Here is a 23,563-nt window from a genome sequence, read left to right as displayed (position 1 = left end):
AAGCGTTTGATGCGGTTGATGAAGCTGTCGAGCGTGAAAGTGTTGTCCGTTTCTACGCATGTACCTTTCGAACGCTGGAAGCGCACGTACCTTAACCTCACGCTTTGGAAAAGGGACGCCGCGCGCGCCGCCAGAGCTGTCAAGTGTTGGCTTTGATTAAACTGTCAAATTCATTTGTCAATGTTTCGGGATGATCCGGGTCGACGGCCGGTAGGAGTGACCATCCCAAGTGGGTCGGCGAGGTAAAGCAGCGCATTTCGCCCACAAGATAAATGAAGACACCAGCCACCGATGTCCCTTGTAGTCTTTGTTTCCACCCTGAAAACATATTTACTGGAGTGCATTCGGAAAACTACTTAGCAAAATTAGTCCCGGTTGGGAGTCCGGCAGCCGGTTCACCATCATCAACTAAGCACTGTGGCAGGGGAGAGGAGGTGAGGGTATTATTCTCCAATGGGTTGCCGTTCCTTCCGTGCCAAGCTGGCGTAGGCGGAACTAAAGGAAGATGGCTTCACCTATCTGGAAGCTAAAGGATAGCGTTTAACCACCAAATTGGTGACGATTAAATGGTGCACAATTGTGGTTTAGGTTTAGCTCCTCCGCTGGCATGGTGATGATCTGTTTTCGGGAGATTCTTGCACTCCTTTGGAAGGAAGTTACGGACAGTCCTTTTTCTGCTACACGTCGACTTTTTGACGGAACGATCATCAACATTTCGCGTTTCCACTGCACAACTCCCAAACTGGGTGTCCTCCCTTCCTCCAAAAGCAAGTCCCGATTGTTGTGGTTGTCATCGTGCCTCTCCCTCTTTTCTTCCTCCCTCACACCCTCCAACGCTGCTCGTCGACGGACATGATTATTGTTTCGTTTTTAGCTTTGCGCCCGAGGCGAACACATCGGGAAAAAACCATTTATCATACTCACTTAGCGGGCTGGCACGGGTTCGGTACCCTTTTTGCCCTCTCCCTCTACCTCCTCCTTCCCTCGCTACACTATTCCATACTGTTCTTCCGGTCAGGAGAGCATCATGTGTGACATGGGCGAACTTTTCATCGTGCTTCGAGTTTAGTGGCGGACGATTATTTATCTTTCCCGATTGTCTCCTCACTTTGACAAACCGTTTTTTCCCTCCCCCACCACACCCTCTCTATCTCTTCCCCACCACGGCGAGATGAATTGACTCGTTTCCTCTCGGACGAAAAACTATCGTGTCCTCGCTCCGGACACCCCTTCGGGCGTCCAATCCCATCGCATCCGTCGCCAATCGTACGTGGAAAATATAATCCATTATCGCTCATTAGACTAAAAGCATGCTCGGAATGGTGTCTCGCACTCCACACGGGGTACACAAGCTTCCCCCCCGCTCTCCTTTCCACACCCCGTTTTCAAGGGGAAATATTTCGTTGTCGATTATTAAATCCGCTCCTCGGATGGATCTTGCGTGGTGCAAAACCGGCACCGGCAAAACAGAAGTCAACTTCAGGCCATCAACACGGCTGGGCCATTGTCTGTTTGGAATGATTCGGTCCCGTGTGTCCAACCGGTGGCTGGCTAGGAAAACAATACACTCGGTCGTTGATTTTCGAAAACGATAACAAAGTCACGAATAACACAACTTGTCATTGGCATGCGTTGCTGAGTGTGGCAGGTGGCTCCACAATAGCTCTACCGGGAACTATCACTCGCACCCCGACAACGTGTAGTTAATATTCGCTGGAGATGTCTTTTTTTATCTACACATTCATGCTTTCGCTGGCAATATCTGGCGCTCCTTCTTGCACGCCCAAGCTCCTTACAAAACTTCGCTTTGTGTACGTATCTACCGTAGAAGTAAGCAGAGCCTTCCGAATCTTAATGCAATGTAGGCAAAATATAGGATGAAACTCTGATACATGTTTGATTCTGCTTTGTTAATTTTTTTCCATCTTAAAACTTGGGTACAAAATTTAGTTTACTTTTTTCAATATTCGCTCTAAAGGCACTTACCGTATGGCGTTTCGTTTCGTGCTGTTGTTACTTCAGGATCCGCGATATGGCCGAAGGATTCAACGAGTGATCACTCACAATAAAATCAATCACTGCACAACACTGATTAAGTTAGCGTGCACTACAACCACTCCGCTGCATTCCCAGACCAGACACTCGAACAACATGCCCCACTGCCCCAACGGAGGTATTTTTTCCCAGCTTAGAAAGTGAAACACCTCTTCACGATAAAACTATCGACAACGATCTGAGGATGCAAGTGTCAAGCGGGCTTACGCTAGGCACGAAGCGCCACGAGTGATAACGCATGCGAAGCCGAGAGTGAGCTAACGATACTAAAACAATAGCACGGTGCTCACGCGGGTGAGATAACGGTACTATGCTTCACTACGCAAGTGTCCTTGAGCGCGTTTTAAGCACGCTTAATCTCGGGAAGTGAAAGTCATGAAATTCAGCTTGATTTATTGAAGATGTTATTTGGTTAAACTTCATAAATGCATTAAACATATTAAGTATAGTACAAATGTAAAGAAACGCTACGGTATAACACTATTATTTACAAACAATTCTAATTTTGTTTTCTCTTAACTTCTTTCCTGTAACACCCATTTTCCAAGCATTTGATGTGAATCTCTCGATTTTATGCAGTGCGAAATTACAAGAAACTTTAGTTTAGTTTTTCCTATGTTCAGCAAAATGCGCAAACATTTGCGCAGAACAAATTGTAACACTCCAAGAAACACTCTCACTCCAACAGAAGGTAGACAATGTGGTAAAATTAGTAAAAATGAGATAAAATAACATTATGATGGCAAAAATATGTTAGGAAAAGAAGTTGTGTAAAGTTCAACAATTTAAATTGGAATTAAAAAGCTTTCGAGGGCAACCGGAAGCTCTCGTTGTTTGAGCTTTGCCGCTAGGTGGCGCTTTCTTTAAGCTGCCGCTAAGAGGTGCGTGTCTAGGGTAAACCCTTTTTGTTAGAAAAGGACCTGCTTCCCATTCCCAACCCTCGTATTTCTTTCAACTTTACAAACAATTCACATTCGGTTATGTTTTTATAAAATATTTTATTTAAAATTCCTGCATCTATTTCACGTTAAACTCCTTCTATTCAACTACGTCTGTCGCGCTTACACATCATGATTATCATCATCAGTTTTGCTAGCGTGTTTCGCTGTGGTGCTACACAAATGCCGTTTCCGGGTCGTTTTCGCAAGTAAAATCCCTTTCCTTTCCTTCTTTCGTCCCTCCCCGCAACCCCACGCTGAAATGAGTGTGCTTCCGGCAAATCCAGAATCGTAATTATGCTATGCTGTTGCTTTTGCACTTTTTCGTGTGCTTGTTGTATCCTGTGTTGCATATTTATGCAAAATGAACTTGAATGGTGAGTTGTATTCTTGCCGGGATTAGGGTTTTGAGTATGGGGGAGGAGAAAGTGGAACGGGTGTTACGTACTCTTTCTGTGCAGTTGCAGTTGATGAAATCGACTCGACCAAGACGTTTGATAAATGCTACTATACCTCACTCTCTCTCTCTCTCTTCGTTCACGAATCTCAGTACGCGAGAACAGACATTAAAATTCGCAATAAAACGAACCAAGCAACTACTAACAATGAGTTTGTGTGTGTGTGTTTGTTTTTAAAGAGATTACGACAAATTCGTTATTCTACACGTTGCTACTCGCTAGTTTTAAAATAGTAAAATGTTTGTAATAATTATTATGCTAGAGTGAAGTGATACGAAGTGTAGTACAAAAATTTAAAAAAAAGGAGGACAGTCGTGAACAAATCTCTTTCTGTATTTTTGTTGAAGGCAAAACTTACAAACCACGCGCGAGGCGAAGGGAAATACGATGGATCGAAACCCGATTCCTTTCGATTCCGACTCGACCTGCGGTGTGTTTTCCTTTCCAAATCCTTCGCCCATGTGCGTCCATCGTCTACCTCACTCCTGTCCTCCTCCGATCTCGTTTTTTCTTTATCTATATTTCCCTTCCAGTTTACATGTCGTCCATTTTGGCGTCTTTTAAGTGCTCCAGTGAAACATTCGTCGCGGAAGAAATGAAGGCAAAACTTGGTGGTTTGACTTGCTTTCTCCACTACCACCACCACTTCTAAAAAATTAGGATGTGGGGCGGGCGTTGTCGAAACGTAAGAAACGGGGGCCTACGATAGGGCGTCCTTAGGTGTCTAAAGGTACTTACTACTATTATATCATATGAGTGTATATGTATGGGTGTGTTTATATGCATGATCGAAAATCTACAGAGTAACTGATTGCTGCGTTTCGAAATGAAACTAATCAAACGCGGGCTGATGGCTTTCACTGCCTCGGACCTTGCTTTTCGAGTATCGTATCGCGCCGTACTAATGCACTAGTACCTGTATCGAAAGAGTCTGTGTGTAGAGAGTGGTTTTTTAAAATATCAAAAAAGTTAAAACATATCCTGGCAAAGGTATGAGAACGTGAGTTGTTGCCTACGAGTAGCCAAAGTACGGTACATAGAGAGAGTGGAGCTTACACAAACAATTAACAAACAGTATATATATGTACAAAAATCTTACATCGCAGTGATGCAGTCGGTGACGCGAGCACCGCCAACTCCTGCCCTTGCTCAGGGCAGGGCCTGAGCAGCTACGGGGAGCCGTGCGGGGTTGGACATACCACACCGCAGCACCGGGTTGTTAAAAAAACAAAGGATCAACGCGTCCTGCTTCCCTTAACTCGCTTCGGCTCGGCCCTTTCGGCTAACCCCGGGGGCTCTCTAACCAAATAAACATTCACTTTACGCTCTGAAGGGAGTGGTGTGGGGAAAAGGGGGCTCTGTTGGCTACACTATTCGCTAAAAGAAAAATAAAGGAGCTAAAACAGACGTCGTCCGAAGTTTCGCGCTTTTCTCTAATATTACATCGTTCTCCGCCTTTGTCGTATCTGGTTTTTGAGTTGTTTTCTCCTTCCTTTGCTCGTCCTGTTTTTACACAACACACCAGGCGCGCGTGGTCAAGTATATATCCAGGGTGATAACCCGCTCCACTTTTAATCACTACCAACCGCGGCTGGTTTTCCGCTTGCGTTGTGCGGATTAAAATATGAAAATATAAAAAAATAAAAAAGCTATTCTTCTAGTACCTAACAAGCATTAATCAGTTTTAAGACTGTCTTATCTCTGTGTGGGAGTGTTTTTGTGTTTGCTTCGAGTATAACTACCGGCGGTGGGTGCCGCCGTCATGAGGACATTTCGTTTAGTATTTTAAAAAAAAATGGGAGGAGAGGCTAGCTCGAGCTCGTGGAAGAAGCTCGGGACAAGCTGGGGCTGCTTCCACTCGAGCACAGCACCAACAAACGCATCATATAACGTGTCTCCTCCTTTGGCCTCGAGTGTGATAATGCTGTGTCATGTGAGCGGTGCTGTTCGGGGCTGGCGGATCTCTCAGATGTAGATCGCCTCGGAGCCCTTGTTGGCCTGGTGGCCGCCGGCGCTCGTCACGTACACGTTGTTCGCCGGCGACTGCACACCCTCGGACCAGTCGGACGTCGAGTGCGGCGAGGAACTTGACCAGTGGCCGGGCGACTCCGGCGAGGGCGTCGGGTAGCTGTCGAGCGTTGGCACCAGATGCTGCGGCGTCACGCCGCCACTGTGCTGACTCGGTGGCGTCAGGTATTGATAGAAGGACGGCTGCTGCTGCTGCTGCTGCTGTTGCTGCTGTTGCTGCTGCTGTACCTGCTGTACCTGCTGCTGTTGCTGCTGCTGCACCTGTTGCACCTGGTGCTGCTGCACCTGCTGTTGCTGCTGCTGAAGCTGCTGCTGCAGCTGCTGGTGCTGTTGATTGTTGAGCTGAGCTTGCTGCTGCTGCTGAACCATCACAAGTACTTGCTGCTGCTGCTGACTCAGCGGTGAAAGGTGGGCCGCGGCCGTGCCGGTATTGTTCTGAGAGGTCGATGCTTGAGATCCTTGACCTGTGTGGGGAGAAACATAAAGCAACAGTTAGACAAATGTGCTTCTTTCACACACAAACCACACAGAGAACGGAAAAAAGGTGGCGTATCCGTACCAGTTGGACTGCAGAATCCGGCCAGCTCGAGACCAGAGGAACCGTTGAAGTTCATCTGCAGACCGGCCAGCATTGCACTGTTGGATGTGTTGTTACCCCCGCCGCCATTGTTGCTGCCCAGCCCGGACAGCTGCTGCACCTGCTGCTGGCCTCCACCGTTGCAGCCTAAGCTGTTGCCGTTCTGCTGCTGGTGCTGCTGCTGCTGTTGCTGGAGGTTGCCGCTGGAGATCATCTGTATGTGTTGCTTCTGCTGCTGTTGCGCGTGCCGCATCGCCTGCATGTGCGTCGGGGACGTCGGCAGGCTGGGGCGCGTTTTCGCCGGCGAAGGCGAACCTGGAACAGGGAAACAAAACAGATGGTGTCAGTACGGCCCCATCTCGTTCGAAGTGTGATGCCTTGCTTACCTATATAGCCCTGAGGCGACAGCGCCATATTGCTCTGGACCGAATGCGGTGGCGATTGGTTGGAGTACGGCGGGCTCAACCCGCTCTCGCCCATTGTGTGCAGGGCCGCATGCATCAGGTTGCCGGTCGGAATCATACCGTTGCCGCCGCCGCCGGTCGCCATCGGGCCACCGTTGTTCAGCTGCGTTCGCTGCTGCTGCTGGCTCATCAGCAGATCGGAGAACTGGTTGCCACCGCCGACAGGGTTGCCCCCGAGCGCGTATCCATAATCGTGCTGGATGCTCTGCAGTGATTGTATCGATTGCGCACTCTGCACAGAGAGAAAGAGAGGATAAAAGAGGGAGTTAATTAGATATCTTTGCAACCCACACTAGTGATGTGCGTATTCTGCGTAGAAATCAATGAGTTAGTGGTATCTTTCTACTGAATTGTTAGACATTCACGAACTCTTTTATGACTTGAATCCTTAGTAATAGAACGACTTAACCATAACTGGTTGACTGGTTAAATAATGCGAGTGTAAACACAATTAAGAACAAAATAAAACTAGTAAAGAGGTTGTTTTTGCTTAAACAACACCTAATTATTCATTATACAATTCTTTTGTAAGAATTGACTGTGGAAAAATGACTCTTCATGAAGTTGACTCTGAGTTGATGCTCGCGTGGAGAGTCCGATTTTGTTGTAACAATAAATGCTTAAACAATTCGTTTCAGTTCCCTAATATCAAAACAACTCATTGAAACACATATTTAGCATATACCAGCTCTTTGATATGGTTCACGAATGCTGACTGATCGCAGTAAAGTTGCTCGCGTCCAAATCCTGATGTTAACAGGGATTCGGATCCCAAAGTAGTGAATAAGTAAGTTAGAAAGTTACGAGTGACTAGTCGTCTAAGATATTTGACTTCGTACAAGAATTACACACAGGGATATAAATCTCACAAGTGTAAATAAACTAGCGAAAAGTACGAAAGAGTAAACTAAAAGATCGGACTCATCGACTGATTCCAAATCAGCGATGAAAAGAGCTATTATTGCTATCACTAAAGTGAGAAAGGGAGCCTACCTTTATGCAGTCTTCGTAGCTGGGAGGTTTCTTTGGCATGAGGCCTCCACCGTTGGCACCGTTGCCGCCCCCACCTCCGGCACCGTTCGGGCTGATCACCTCGAGCTGATGCACCGTCATGGCGTTCGAGTAGAGGCTGACCGAGTCGTACGGGCTGTTGAGGTTGGCCAGCGGCGACTCGACCGAGCTGAGCTGATCGTCCGCCAGACCGAGGTCGGTGAGCGCACTCTGCTGCTGCTGCACCTGTTGCTGTACCTGCTGCTGTTGCACCTGTTGTTGCTGCTGCTGTTGCTGCTGCTGCTGGGTGACCTTCTTGCCACCGTTGGCAGCGTTCTGGGGCTTCTTGGCGACCGCCTTGCGTCGTATGCTGCCGGCGACGAGCTCGTTCACCAGCCCGTTGCTGGCGACGGAGCCGGCGTCCTGCGGGCTGTTCGGGTTCTGGCCGAGCGCCGACGGTCCACTGCCGCCCATGATGGCTGCCGCAGCTGCCGCCGCCGCTGCTGCCGCTGCCGCCGCCGATCCGGCCGCAGCGGACGCGTTCAGCTTCTGCTGGCGTTGCTTCTTCTGCTTGCTCTGCTTCGCCGACGCGATGATCGTCGGGTGGGTGATCATGTGTGCGTGCGTCGGGGACATGATCGTACCCGGGCCAATGCCGACACCTCCGAGGCCACCACCCCCGCCACCACCGCCTCCGCCACCACCACCGCCGGTCGTGCTGTTGCCGCTTCCGGTCGGGATGCTGGTGATCATCTGCGGCGACCGTGGCACATGCTCGTCGAGCAGACGCACGATGTCGTGATGAAGCCGCTCGCTGGCGACGTCGCGTGGCAGCCGGTCCATGTGGTCGGTGATGTCTCGGTTGGCAAAGTTGTCCAGCAGCGCCTTGCACGCCTCGAACGAACCCTCGCGGGCCGCCAGGAACAGAGGCGTCTCGTCCTTGTCGTCCTGCGCGTCCCTGTTGGCGCCGTGCGTGAGCAGGATGTTGACCGCGTCGACGTTGTTCACCGCAGCGGCCCAGTGTAGCGCCGTCTTGCCACTGTTGTCGGCCGCGTTGATGTCTGCATCGGCCGTGATCAGGTCCTCCACCATGCCCTCGATGGCGAGCCGGGCAGCGAGGATGAGCGGCGTGGTGCCGTCGTGCATGCGCGCGTTCAGGTTGGTCGCCCGGTTGCGCAGCAGTATCTGGAACACGCCCATCGCGTCAGCCGCCACCGCTGCGTGCAACGGCGTCCGGCCCGTGTTGTCCTGGCTGTTCGCCTCGGCGCCCGCGTCCAGCAGCCGCTTGGCGGCGTCGGCCCGCGCGTACCGCGCCGCCAGATGAAGCGACGTCTCGCCCGTCTTGTCCATGGTCGCGTTCAGTTCCGCACCCTGCGCCACCAGCTCCGAGATGATCTGTGCCGCCGAGTCGTCCGTCGTGTCGATGTCCTCGCCCGAGTCGAGCCCTCCGCCGCGCACCGCCGCCACCATTAGCGGGGTCATGCCGCACGGCCCACGGATGTCGACGTCCCGCACATCCCCGTCGTGGTGCGTCGGTGGCGTCATCATCGCCGGATGGTCCCGGATGTCAGCCGCCTCGAAGTGCTGTTGCGCCCAAACGCGCGGTTCCGTCTCCTCGTAGTCGGTGATGGCCGTGTGGTCGCTCGAGTAGCCCTGGTCGATCGCCCGCATACGCTTCCGTTGCGTCGGCATCTCCGACTCGTCGTCACTGTTGCACCACTGCTGCGAGTGCCCCATACCACCGTGCACCCCGCCGCCTCCATTCCCCACCACCATGTCCACCATGGATGGGTTCTTGTTGAGGTTGCGCATCTCCTGACCGTCCGGTCGGCGCCTCGACGGGCGCCGCACGTTCGTGTTGGCGGTGAAGAAACCCTCCGGGAACCAGGTGATGCCATGGGCGCGCTTCCGGTTCACCACCAGCACGGTGCAGAACGCGAGCGCCAGCAGGCCGAAGAACCCGCCCAGCACGTAGTTGACGTTCGTCGAGCCCGGCATACCCTCCGGATCGTCCGGGTTGACGCCCTTCACCTGGTAGATGGGGAACTGCTTCGACAGCGAGTGCTTGGAGGCGGTCGCCGCCAGGAACTCGGCCGCCTCGTTCGCCGTCCCGAAGCACTCCGCCCCGCTCATGCCGATGCACTTCCGGTTGTCCAGCTCGAGGTACACCTGGATGCCGGTCTGGCGCGTCTCCGTGTACACGACGTGGTGCTTCCGCCCGAACTCGCTATCGGTGAGGCCCTGCAGCGCGGTGCCGCCCTTCCACGGGTAAATCATCTCCATGCCGGCTGCGTTCCGCTTGATCCGCACGGTCGTGCGCAGCTGGTGGCCGAGGTCACGCAAAAACTGCACTGCCGTCGCGCGGAAGGTGGCCGCGTCCATCAGCAGGATGATCGAGATGGCACCCTCGGCCAGCTGCGCCGGTTCCTTCTCGCTCTCGCAGTCCAACCCGTCCCAGTTGCACTCGGCGTTGTTGCAGCCGTAGTCGCAGAAGCCGTTCGCGTAGTGCTTCTGGCAGTAGGCGTCGTAGATCGGATTGCACGGCTGCAGCTTCTTCTCGCAGTCGCGCCCATCGAACAGGCACTGCACGTTGTTGCACTCCTCGTTGCAGAAGCCGTCCATGAACACCTCCCAGCAGTTGATGCTGGCGGTGCAGTTGCGCCACGGGTTGATGCCGAGCGAGCAGTCGTTGCCGTCGAAGTCGCACGCGTACGTGTTGCACTCCTCGTCGCACCGATGGTTGCCCTGCTTCTCCCGGCAGCCCTTCTTCGCGCACTGCGCCCGCTGGTACTCGAGGTCGATCGCGTAGATGTTCGGCAGGGCCCCGCTGGTCGGCTTACCGCCGCCGACACCGCTGCCCCGCGGCACCTGCCCGCTCGTATCGTACCATCCGGTGTACTGCGTGTCGTACACGTTGCACGTCTTGCCGTTCCACTTCGGCGGGCAGAGGCACTCGAAGTCGCCGAGCTTGTTCTGGCACAGTGCCCCCTTCTCGCACGGGCCCGAGCCGCACTCGTCCAGGATGTCGATCTCGCAGTTGACGCCACTCGTGCCGAGCGGGCAGTCGCACCGGTACCCACCGTCGTCCGCGATCTGGCACAGTCCGTTGATGCACGGGTTCGAGTCGCAGTCGTGCCCGCTGAACTCGCAGTTCTTGCCGTAGTAACCTTCGGCGCACACGCAATGGTGGCCGGACTGGCGCGTCGAACACTGGCCCCCGTTCAGGCACGGGCTGTTGGCGCAGAAATCCACCTTGATCTCGCAGTGCCGGCCCATGTGGCCCGGCTTGCAGTTGCAGTGGTAGTCGTTCACGAGCTGCACGCAATCGAGCGTGCCCGGGTTGGAGCATGGGTTCGATAGGCACTCGTTGATGTCGCCCTCGCAGCGGGCACCGACGAAGCCGGGCGGGCAGCGGCACTCAAACCCGCCGACCTTGTCCACGCAGCTGCCGTTGTTGTGGCACGCGCCCGGCGTGCAGTCGTCCGTGTTGATCTCGCACAGCACGCCGATGGTGCCGGGCGGGCAGGAGCACTTGTACCCGTTCACCAGATCGTGGCAGATGCCGCCGTTGCGGCACGGGTTCGGCTTGCACTCGTCGATGTTCAGCTCGCAGTTCCGACCCTGGAACCCGGCCCGGCACATACACCGGTACGAGCCGACCCGGTTCTGGCACGTACCCCCGTTCCGGCACGGCTGCGACTCGCACTCGTTGATCTCCTGATGGCAGTACGAGCCGGTGTAGCCGTGATTGCACCGACACCGGTGCGAGTTGCCGAAGTCCTCGCACGTCCCATTGTGGCAGAGGTGCTTCACGTCGACGCCCTTGCGCGTGGCCGCGTCCTTGCACGACACCATCTCGACGTCGCACAGCTTCCCGGTCCAGCCGGCCGCACACTGGCACTGGTAGGTGTTGTCCTGCTGGCTGCACGTCGCCCCGTTCTCGCACGGTGTCTGCGCGCACCAGTCGACGTAGTCCATGCACTGCTTGCCGGTGTAGCCGTACGAGCAGTGGCAGGTGTAGTCGTTCTCGTAGTCGTGGCACGTCGCCCCGTTCCGGCACGGCTGCGAGTCGCACTTGTTGATGCGATACTGGCAGTTCGAGCCGGTGTAGCCGGTCTCGCACGAGCAGTTGTAGCTGTTGATGCCGTCGATGCAGGTGCCACCGTTCATGCACGAGCTCTCCGTGCAGTCCTCGTCGTTGGTCTGGCAGTTCATGCCGCTGAAGCCGAGCGGGCAGGTGCATGTGTACGAGTTGACGTACTGGTTGCAGGTGGCCCCGTTCTGGCACGGCATCGACAGGCACTCGTTGATGTCGACCTCGCAGTGCTTGCCCTCGAACCCGTCCACGCACAGGCACGTGTAGTCGCCGATCCCGTCCAGGCAGGTGCCACCGTTCTGGCACGGGAACGACGCGCAGTCGTCGGTGTTGATCGTGCAGTCGCGCCCCTCGTAGCCCTTCGCGCAGATGCAGTGGTATGAGCCGTTCGTGTTGCGGCAGGTCGCCCCGTGACGGCACGGCGATGACAGCGCACACTCGTTGATGTCCTCGTCGCACAGCCGGCCGGTGTAGCCGAGCGTGCACGAGCAGGCGAAGTCGAGATAGTTCGGGCTCGGCGAGCACTTGGCACCGTTGCGGCAGCGGTTCGGCAGGCACGGGTCCATCTTCGACTCGCAGTCGCGCCCGGTGTAGGGGCCACGGCACACGCACTTGTAGCCATTGACCAGATCGATGCAAGAGCCGCCGTTGCGACACGGGTTGGCCACGCAGTCGTCCACGTTGATCTCGCAGTTGCGCCCCGTGTAGCCGGGCATGCACTGGCAGGTGTACGAGTTGAGGCCATCGCGGCAGATACCACCGTGCTGGCACGGGTTCGAGCCGCACTCGTCGATGTCGATCTCGCAGCGCCGTCCACCGTAGCCTGGTGGGCAGTGGCAGATGAACTGGTTGACGCCGTCCTCACACCGACCACCGTTGATGCACGGGTTCGAGGCACACTCGTCCACGTCGCTGAGACAGCGCGCGTCGAAGTAGCCGCGCGGGCACTCGCACCGGAACCCATTCACCAGGTCCATGCACACACCTCCGTTGGCGCACGGGTCCGACGCGCACTCGTTGATGTTCGTCTCGCAGTGGAAGCCGGTGTAGCCCGGTACGCACTGACACGTGTAGCGGTTGATGCCGTCGATGCACTTCGCCCCATTCCGACACGGGTTGCTGTGGCACTCGTTCACGTTGACTTCGCAGTTCGGTCCGGACGTGCCCGGTTGGCAGCGGCAGACGTACGCACCGACCAGGTCCTCGCAGTGTCCGCCGAACAGGCACGGGTTGGACTCGCACTCGTTGATCTGGATCTGGCACAGGTAGCCGGTGTAGCCCGGGCTGCACAGGCAGGTGAACGAGTTGTCCCCGTCGATGCAGGCACCCCGGTGGCACGGGTTCGACTGGCAGTCGTTGATGTTCGTCTCGCACGACAGCCCCGTGTAGCCGGGTTGGCACTCGCACGTATAGCCGGCGATCGAGTCGTGGCAGATGCCTCCGTTCCGGCACGGCTGCGACATGCAGTCGTCGATGTTGATCTGACACCGCAGCCCCGAGAAGCCGATGGCGCACGTGCACTTGAACGAGTTCACCATATCGCGGCAGATGCCACCGTTCAGACACGGGTTCGTCGCGCACTCATCGATGTCAATCTCGCACTGCGTGCCGGTGTATCCTACAAAAAGAAGACAAGCAAAGCATCGATCAGAAAAAACGGCATCTCGAGGAGGAACAACACAAGTCCTCACGACTCCAAAGAAGTATCTGAATCCAACGCAAGTCTTTAACCTAACTAAGCTTTAGTCTACAGAACTTGGATCATTGTGGCTATTCGATACCAAAGCCGTTCTTCTACAACGTCATCTCGTGATCTAAACACGAGGAACAACATTCTCAACCTAGGCTCCAGCTGATCCGTTTCTTGTTACGCAATCCAATTCGTAACAAGGATTCTAATCAAGTGTCACTCTGTATTTGCCGAATCGATCTTCCACAATTGTAACCTCTGGAGCCACATAGCAATATCTGAATTTAGTCCTGATCCTCCCAAGTATGGACCTTCCCTAACTGATCCATGTGAGCGTATCTTTTCATCAACGATCTTAACCGATTGATTGAGAAACAAAGCCGTTCTTCTACAATCTTAACACCCCCAATCCAATTCTAGATAAGGATCTTAATCTAAATCGATTCTGGTACCTTATTAATTGGGTCACTGTGAGTTAGAAGCTATAGCCGTAGTTGTACTATCTTAACACAGGGAGCTAATAGAGCAAATCCTCTATCTAGTCCTGATCCTCACAAATGTGGGTCTTAATCCAAGTCGACTCTCTTATCTAGCTCGCTAAATTAGGTCAATGTGAGCATGTCTCTTTAGAAACTCAATAGAGATGAATGCACTTGTGAGCCACGAGCGACTACCAACTCGACATCAATTCGCTAGGCATACCAAACACTCAGCGATTAGAGATTCCCAAATCCTCTCCGGTATTTGGGATGAAATACCAAAGACTGCCGCTCGAAGACATTCTTCTTGTTTGTTCCTACACCCAAATGTGCGCCTGTCAAATATTGCGTTCTGCGGTTCCGTGAGAACACGAACGACGTTTGGCGGATCTAATACGGACGTTCTTATTCCGCGGAATTCGTCTCCATCGTCGGTCAAACATACTGGTCGTGGGCCTCTGGTACAAATAACTTTTTGCCCGTTCCATCATATCGCAAATAAGCTGGTGAAAATTGGAAGGGAAAAATCGCTGTCGCATCCTGGGCTGGGCATGGGAATGGGCCGCCCGGGGAATGCGACCGAGGCGGATTCCCGCCGGGTGCGTACATCGCCGTGGTATGTGCGCTATTTCCCTTCAGGCGAAGGTCCAGAACGTGCCACGGGTACGGACTTTGCGGGCAAGCGCAAGCCACACGCCCGAACCACACTCCCGCTTGTGGATGTGTGAGAGTATGTACACGAAAGCGAAAGAGAGCTCGATGGAGCGCACCGGAGATCATCATCATTAAAAGAAAGGCGAATCTTTGCGATTTTAGACATTCCGTCAACCAGCGGATCGGTGACACGGTGAGGAAAACAAACACACACACTCACACAAACTCGATGTGAGCGTCCAGCTTCCTGCTTCTAACGCACCCTCTGTATGTGTGTGTGTGTGTGTGTGGGTATGTGTTTTTCCCAAACGTTTCTTTAAACGGCAAACGTTTAAACGGATGCCAGTATCCTGCCTTGGTCAGTCGAAACGCATGACAAACGATGCAGAAGGTAAATGCACGAGAGACGATGACCAAGCACGGCAGGAAAGACAGAAACTTGCGCAAACGAACATACTGGAACATACAAACACACACACACACACACCTTCGGTACAATTATCTGCCAAAGAAGAGCATGGCAGCATAACAGGAATAAATCTCATTGCCGATGTCGTTCGTCGGGTTTGGCAGACATCCCGTGGATGGCAAGGCACGGCATGTTAGAGAACCGATGCAATTGACATGGGGGGAAAAAGAAGGTACAGATACCCAAACGCACGGCGCTCGGTGGTGAGAAAAATCTCCGCCCGCAAAAAGGGGGCTGCGTAGGTTCGCCACCATCGTTTAAACTGGAACGATGAGGCGGGAAAGGCGCTCGGGTAAGAGGGCGGAACGCATAAAATACATCCCAACGTGCCATCGTCGCTGACCGCAGCACATACGCCGTCGTCGCTCGGGATTGCGCCCGCGGTACGTGAGCTGTATGTAAATCCTCTCCGCCAGCGGACGTCTCGATGTTGTGCAGAACGTATTTAACGGCATATCTAGTGCGGAGGATCACCGACTCAAGGGGACAGTTGGCGAATAGATTCTGGAGGGTTTTTATCGCAAGATCTCCCCACCAGTGGCTATTCTCGGCCCTTATCGAGGTCCCGAACATGGATCCGGTGGCGAACCACCGATATGGAAGGCCGATCTGCTCTTACAAGAAGCACATCTAGAGCGATCTAAATTCTCGTTCGTCAAGCATGGATCCCTCAGGAGCAACAAAGTACTGGTGTTGAACCTTGGGGAGGCGGACCTGAGTGTGTTCTAGAACTGGGAGAAAAACCTGATTTCCACCAACCTAGCGCCCGGGACCTACTTAAGGGTGGAGTCGTTCGCGCCTCTCAACGTGACGCGATCATTTGTTAATATCCGACGCGAAGGCTGAGCTGGGCTCGACTCGGCTTGGCGAGTGGGTGGGTGGTTTGGGTGGGTTCAAATGCAAATGCAAAAACTGTCTATGTTGCGCGTAGGCGTCGGGTGGAGCGGAGTCTAACTGTCGCTCGCGCTGTACAGCAAACTCGGCCCCGGGGAAATAACCGGTTTAGTGCGATGGCGACTCCGTTCGCTCGAACGCTTGCTGAATTGGTGGTGTGTTTTCTTAGGGGTGTTTTGCTTTTGAGGTTTCTGCACGTGGCCTGCTGCTATGAGCCTGATTCTATCGAGTTCGGGGTGGGAGATAACCCGTTGCTAACCGTCGTTGTCGCTGATGGGACCGTTAGCTCGTTTTTAGTGGACTCGTTACAGATACGATTGGAAGCTACAGCAGCGGCGTGCTGTACCGGGTTTGAGGACGATAGAAATGGTGAACGTACCTGGCATGCACACGCAACGGAAGGTTCCTGGGTCGTCCAGGCAGCTGCCCTGGTTCTGGCACGGATGGGACTCGCACTCGTTGACGTTCGTCTCGCACCGCGGCCCGGTGAACCCTTGCGAGCAGTTGCAGGCGAACGAACCGGGCGTGTTGACGCAGATACCATTGTGCTCGCACGGGGAACCTGGGAAGAGAGAGAGGTTAGAAGCAGAGTTCCGGTGTGGTGCTGAGGAGGAGTCGCACCGGATACCGTACCTTGGTCGCACTCGTCGATGTCCTCCGAGCAGTCGATGCCCTTGTAGCCGACGGCGCACGAGCACGTGAAGGAGCCGTTGATCGGGCTGGTGTCGCAGATGGCGTCCGCGTGGCACGGGTTCGAGGTGCAGGCGTCATCCAGATGGCACAGCAGGCCCGTCTTGCCGGGCGTACAGCGGCAGTAGAAGCTGCCGACACCGTCGATGCAGGTCGCACCGTTGAAGCAGGCCGCATCGACGCAGTCGTCGATGTTGTTGCTGCAGTCCGGCCCGTTCCAGCCGTTCACGCAGATGCAGTTGTAGCTGCCGTGCGTGTTGGTGCAGGTCGCCCCGTTCTGGCAGATCGACGGCCGCAGCGCACACTCGTCCACGTCGTTCTCGCAGAACTCGCCGGTGAAGCTGGACGGGCAGCTGCAGTGGTAGGCGTTGATGCCGTCCACGCACGTGCCCCCGTTCTGGCACAGGTTGCCCGGGCAGTCGTCGGTGTTCTCCTCGCAGTTTTTACCCTGGAAGCCTGGTGGCGGAAGACACGGAGAAAGGAGACGTTTTAGATCACAACGATATATAGTACAAAAGACTTGGCTTACGTCAAGCGACGAACTTCCCCCCCAAAGCACTGTCAAACATCAAACAAACGCTCCAGCCTAGACCAGCTGAAGTAAGGAGTGACATTTTAATAACAGTACCCTGCCCGCCCTCTCCCCCTCACGAGCTCTTGTTTCGTCTCTTCATTGGATGCGCAAACATTCGGGGCACCTTTATTAGCTCAGCCGATGCGGATGGATGCCGACTCACAAACAGGACAAGCAAGGTTCCAAACCGATGCGGTTTCCCATATGCTTCAAGGCTAGATAAACACCCTAACTAGCGGCAAACAGTTCTAAAACCGAACACACAACCCGAACCCGTCACTTACGGGGTTTTTTTTTTCTTCCTCCCGCAACAACGGGTGTCTGTGTTCAAGCGAAGCATATTAGTGCATCTCTCGGGCTCATTTTACAGCGATGCCTGTCTCTCGGGAGTCCACAAGGGTCGTGTAAACCCACACCACCAATCGGGAACTATGATCTATTTTTTATTCGTTGCGCGTTTGTGTTTGTGTGTGTGGGAGACAACAGCACACCACACGCGTTTGCAAGATTATTACAGACATTCATGTTGGGAGAGGTGAAATGAAGAAAAGAAAACAACAACAACAACAACAACAACAACGATCCGATGTAGTATTAAATATTTCGACCACGCATTTGTTCACTTTTCGCACAGCGTAGATCGTTGATATTCACGTGTTTGTGTGTCTGTGTGTTTGGGAGAGAAGGGAAGAAGGAGAAACGGTGGTGGCTTCCCATCGTCCTTTTTTTTAAGGGGGTAAAAGTCGTAATAATGATAACGACAATATAGGACGAATCGTCATCGACATCGTCATCTGCATAGTGGCCTGGGTACCAACCTGGTTGGTTGGAAAGTGTCTGCAGATAAGCGCGCTGCACACGCACGCACGTTCGATTCCTTTCCAGGCGGGCCCGACAGTGAGAACGAAAGCCACCAACATACAATATCCGGCGCGAACATAGACGCGGAGAGAGCGGAGTAGGGTGGTGGAAATTAAACATAAAAAAGCATAGGAGAGCGAGAGAGAAGAAGAGATGTATAGAGAGAGAGAGAGAGTGAGAGAGAGAAAGGGGGTTAAAAACAATGCTAAGGTAAACGCAAACCGAGCCGAACCTCGATGGTAGGAGCATGCCGAACCGATTCACGGCATATAAACATAATCTCGCGTACAGACACACGCACACATGGACGCGCAAAGGAGCGGAGGGGTTGCAAAGGGAAGGGTGGGCAGCATAAAGCAACAGCATCAATAGCAGCAGCGTCGTTCAACAGTTTGTGCGCAGCCTGCGGAACAGTTTCCCACGGTTTCGTATCTGGCCGTATACGAGCGGCCTTCCTCTACTCTCTCCCTCTCTCTCTCTCTTGGTGTTTGCGTGTGTGTGTTTTTGTCTCCCTCGCACACCGTGTGGTCACTGGCGACGCCTTCCCCCGAAGAAGTGAAGTGATCTCGTTGCGTTCCTCCACCATCACCACCAGCGATTCGATCGAACGTTCACCAGGATCTCGCGAGCTGTTCCAGGAACAAGGGCCGCTTCATCCCCGAGAGCAAGGCAAGTCCAGGTCTCACCCCCGTCTTCAGCTGTGCCTAGGCAGTGGTTGGAGTTCATCCATCCGTTATAATCGCTTCCTCTCGCTGCGCACGTCATTCTAGCCATCACCTATCACGCACACAAACCCAAAATACCCTGGGAGAGGGGGAGAGGAAACAATGACGGGCATCGCCATTCATCCGTTAACGGATGAATCGCCCTCTGTTTGATACGAATGAACGCGCATGTTGATCCGCAACGGATCAATCGGATCGGAACTGTGTGTGAGAGAGTTGGTCCACTCTCTTCTCTGCCGACAAAAAAACATCAGACACACACACACACTCGGAAAAGAACCTCATGCGACCATTCGGAGACATATAACCGTTAATTCTATTGCGCTTGCTTGTTTTTTCCTCTTGCTATGGCATTTTTGATACCGAGCTGCAGTTGCGTTGAGAAGAAAGCAGGAAACGAACCCGATCAAATGATGGTAGGTTCCGCAAAATGAACCAAATAGAACCACCGAGGTCCAGAGAAGATGATTGCTGTGGACAGAACCAATACAGATGTTGAGGGATGCGTTCGGGGCGTCTTTTGATTGCAACATCGACCGTCTCCATTTGTAATTTCTGGTGCCGGGACTCCCTTCTCTATGTAAACTTCTCTGGCGTGAAGCAATGTTCCCTCACAACAATTAAGGTAACTGGGTAGCTCGTTCTAACCCTAACTGAGCGTCGGAATCCAGTGTTTTTCGGTCACACTCGGACTGACAACGCACACCAGAGACGTGACCAACTCCAGCACGCCAGGAATTATGTGCAGCTGCGTCGTTTGCGGGGTTGGCAAAGCGTATGCAAAAAGAAGTGAAAGAAGGTTAGAAGGGCCTCATCCTACAACTACTGGTGGTTGGTTGCTTGTTGAAGACTTGCAGGATGTGTGCCAGGGGTAAACAAATCTCTGCAGACAAAGCAGAACCCGGCCGAAAACCCGAAATACGCAAACTGGAAAAATCCTTTCCAAATCGCAAACAAACATCTATGAGCTGGACGGGTTGGGGGATGCAAAGGTTGGAAGCTCAGGTAGGAGACACACAAACGACACCCGATACACCGGTGCATCTTCGTCAACATCGCTACCTTCCACTTTCCAACGCACCTACCACAGAACCTTACGGGAAGAACACTTGCAAAAATGGGAATGGTGCGGGGTGCGGGTGAGGCATGGGCGAAGGATTAGGGATGCCTTTTTTCCCTTCCATTTGCCCTCAGCCTCAGTGCTATTGTGTCCATAACGCTTTCAAATGCACTCTGCTGCACTCTGCGAGATGATTTTAGTGCATTATTCCTTGTCTATTTTGTATCCTTTTGGAAGTTTTTTACATCTTTTTGTATTTTTTGATGACATCAAACATACAACCTAAACCTTTACAAACGTTTGCGGGGTTTAATTTCACCGTTTCGAGGGGATAAAAAATTAAAAACCAAAAATAAGGGTTCGTCGCTTGCTGACCGGGGCAAATCTTTCGTATAAAATATCGATAAACTCACTTCAAACGGGCGCCAGCGTGTACCAAACGCACGGTAAAGTGCACGGTTGATGTGTTTTCCTCCCTTCCCCCCCCATTCTGCCCCCTTTCCCCCCTCTTCCTTCCCTTTCCCCGGAGAAAAGAAGATAATGTTGCCCGCCAGCGTAATGGGTGTAATTGCACACGCTGGGTCCACTGGTTAAAAGTATGATTGAATTCTGCGGTTCTTCGTCCCCCTCCCCTCCCCCCTCTCCCATCACACCAATGCGGCAAGGGGAAAAGCAAGCAAGAAAAATCCGCCTTACGGATGACTAACCTTTTGGCCAGCATCGGATAGTCCTGCATCCCCATCCTGAGGGACGGGGGTGGGGGAGGACGTGTAGGGGCGGTAATCCACATAACCGATGGCGCACGTTTCCACCGCGGGCGTCTTTGGTGAAGAAAAATTCGAACTAAAACACAAACACACACAAACACACGAGTGGACAAGGGAACGAAATGCGGTCAGGATAATAAATGTGTCCACGGTGGGGGGGAGAGGAGGGGAGACTCTGGTTCTCGCTTCGTGACGCCCGGAAGGCAGCATCGTGTGTGCTTGTGTGTGTGTGTGTGTATGTTCTGGGGCGCGAGTTCACTGATCACTTCAAGCGAAAAACAAAAAAAACGTTCGGAATTCGACCGACGCTGGACCGGAGAGACTCCCGGAAGCTCCCGGAAGTTGCGCCATGGATCGGTTCCCTGAATCCGCGGAGGTAAAGAAGCCATTCTCACCGGAATCGGTTCGTGCTTCGTGAGGCACGATGTTGCCGGGAGCGCGCTAGGAAGAATCTTCGCACGGTTCGCAAACCACGGATCGGTGATCCTTCCCAGCCGCGCCATACCATTCCATCACTTCCGGTCCCAGAGCACCGCTCCGTACCAACAACAACGACAACACCCCGGTTGTAAATTGGGGTTGTAATCTTGGGATTCCCAATTGTTTGCACATCCTCCTAATAATGCCGAGAAGCTGAGCCGGGCCACAAGTCGCTCAACTCACAGATCCAATAAAACCAACCCCACTCGCCCTCCTCATTCCCCCCCCCCCCCCCCCCCCCCACCCATCTAAGCCAGCCGAATGACGAAGCTTGGGAAAAATGTTGCGGTGCCCAAAAACGGTCGCCCGGAAAAGATCCATAAAATGAGTTTTCCCGAGGCCCCGCCGGGAAGGCGATGAGGCGCACTACCAAACACAAAAAGAGAAGAAGAAGAAGAAGAAGAAATGAAAAACACAGACAGGCCAAACACCACATGTCGTCATATCGACGGGCAGGCCTGGAACAAACACCTCACCGTCGTGCTTCGTCGTCGTCCCCGGGGACTCTCGTGGGACTTTTCGGTGTGCAAGAGGGGGTTTGAGGGAAAGGGTGGAGGCTCTAGAGAGAGGCCTTAGAAAGCGCGGACAACCCCAACCATCAGCCGAGTGCTGCTGCTGCTGCGTGGACGCGAAAAAGGGCACACACGGATGGAAAAAAAGGGAGAGAAGGAAAAAAAATGAAAAATGCAGCGGGAACGGAGCGCCAAGGAAAGTGTAAGTGAGACGGGTGACTCTCTCTCTCCCACTCTCTCTCTCTCTCTCCGGTGGGAACCGAACGATTTTCGTTGCATGCAGACGAACAGGAAAAAATAAAAACCTAAAAAGAAAAAAAAACGCCACACGAACGAGGAACGTACAATCTCGGCACAAAGTCAATCAAAGCACGGGCTGGGGAGTGGGGAAGCGGAAGGGGGCTGCTGGATGCTGGACGGAGATGGATGGTTCGCTTTTGGGGACGGCCGGGACCGTAGTTTTTTTTTATTTCGGGACTGGGTGGGCCCAAGCTTTAACGGAGAGTTTCGGAATGAAAGTCGAATCGAATCGAATCGAAATATGTTGGGCAAGCAAATGAGCGGCCGAGCGGCCGAGGGGCAAAAAAAAAAGAAACAAAATACAACCGAGAGTGACGGTGATGATGATGATGATGATGATGATGATAATGATGACGACGACGATGAGCTGTTCGTGATTACCTCGGGCCATATTTCGATCTTTGCCAATTGTCTCGGACTTGGCTTCCCGGTTAAAACGTTCCGTGAAGCAAAGGAGGAAGAGGAAGAGCGGGAGGGAGGGCTTGGAGAACATGGGGGAAAATCCAACGAGATAGGGGGTGGGGGTGTGATTAGGGAGGCGAGGGTTGCGTGTGCGAAGCAAAATCTTTCTAAAGACGTGAATAACATTTAAAAACATTCAGCTCTTACAAACGACACGAGCACGGGGGAGGAGGGGTTGGTTACAAGAAAATCTTTCCCTCCCACATCCCTCCTCCCTTCCCCTAGGCCTAGGAAGAGGAAGATCCGTCTCCGGACACTCTTAAAAGAGAAATAAAAAGGGCTCCCAGTTTTTGATTGCATAAAACAAACCGAAAGCAAAAATGTCCGCGAAAGGAAAAAATCCATCACAATATCACTTTTCACACACACACACACGCACGTTACCGAACGGGGTTTTCTTTGACGTCACCACCTTAACGACACCTGGTTGATTGCCGAACTTTTCCGACGTGTTGAATTGTTGCTGTCACTCGTATTTAGCTCTTTTCCGGTTTTTGTGTTTTGTTTTTCCTTGCCATTTTTCACTCGTGCGGTTTAATCGTTGATGGGTGCGCAGGAGGGGGTTCCATTTTGTTTGGTGGTTGATTGCTGTTGTTGCTGCTGCTGCTGCTGCTAGGTTGATCGTGGTTTTGGTTGATTGTTGCCTGCTTTTCCCCCCCTTCGCTTTAATATTAGAATATTCCACCGCAAGGAATCACTGTTGAACATCGATCAATTTACAGGGTACAATGCAATGAGAGATGGACCCCTTCCCCCTCCCCTCTGCCTCCCTTCAACATCTTCTGACCCTCCCGATTTCCTTGCAACAAAATCAAAACGCGAAATGAAGCGCAACCGAACCCATCCATCCGGGATGAAAAAGGAACAACAACCACAATTGAAATGAGATTCACCAATGATGGATGATGATTTCATCGATTTGCAGCCAAAACCAGGGGGGGTGTGTGTGTGTGTGTGTGTAAGCGCGCGTGCGGGGGTGATTGTTCAATTAAAATGCAAAGTGCACAGCGCGAGCGACGAGAGATGAAAGGTTTTCGTGCAACAAACTTGCAAAAAGGTGGTGCGAAACCAAAGGATACAATGAAATCAACAGCAAGTTGATAGCCTCGGAGGGAGGGAGAGTGAGAGAGAGAGAGAAAAAAAAACCAAAGACACACACACACACAATGAGCAATGGGCAATGATCGCAGCATGAAGCCCAGTCTTTTCTTTTGTGTGGGCAGCGGACGGCTTAAAGAAAAGCTGCGGAAAGATTTATAAGCCACCACTCCCCCCCGCTGGCACCAGAGGATCTTCTAGATGGGTGCGCATGTGTGTGTGTGTGTGTGTGTGTGCTTTTT

The 23,563-nt window shown here is 53.0% G+C and overlaps 1 protein-coding gene across 1 annotated transcript in view; it reads right to left on the bottom strand.

Moving 5' to 3' along the window:
- Positions 1-4,353: 4,353 nt before the first annotated feature.
- LOC131291096 (neurogenic locus Notch protein) overlaps positions 4,354-23,563 on the bottom strand; it is a 78,783-nt gene continuing 59,573 nt past the window's right edge. Inside the window, exons 6-12 of the mRNA XM_058320286.1 lie at positions 16,426-16,938; positions 16,172-16,354; positions 7,823-13,224; positions 7,514-7,750; positions 6,443-6,752; positions 6,039-6,371; positions 4,354-5,943 (exon numbers count right to left, since the gene is read on the bottom strand). Of these exons, the coding sequence (XP_058176269.1) occupies positions 5,417-5,943; positions 6,039-6,371; positions 6,443-6,752; positions 7,514-7,750; positions 7,823-13,224; positions 16,172-16,354; positions 16,426-16,938 (7,505 nt within the window). The 3' untranslated portion in view covers positions 4,354-5,416. The remainder of the gene's footprint in view (positions 5,944-6,038; positions 6,372-6,442; positions 6,753-7,513; positions 7,751-7,822; positions 13,225-16,171; positions 16,355-16,425; positions 16,939-23,563) is intronic.

Source organism: Anopheles ziemanni, chromosome X, assembly GCF_943734765.1.
Source record: "Anopheles ziemanni chromosome X, idAnoZiCoDA_A2_x.2, whole genome shotgun sequence".
Lineage (NCBI taxonomy): Eukaryota > Metazoa > Arthropoda > Insecta > Diptera > Culicidae > Anopheles > Anopheles ziemanni.
The sequence above is the reverse complement of the archived record's forward strand: the minus strand, read 5'-3'. Positions and strand labels throughout refer to the sequence as shown.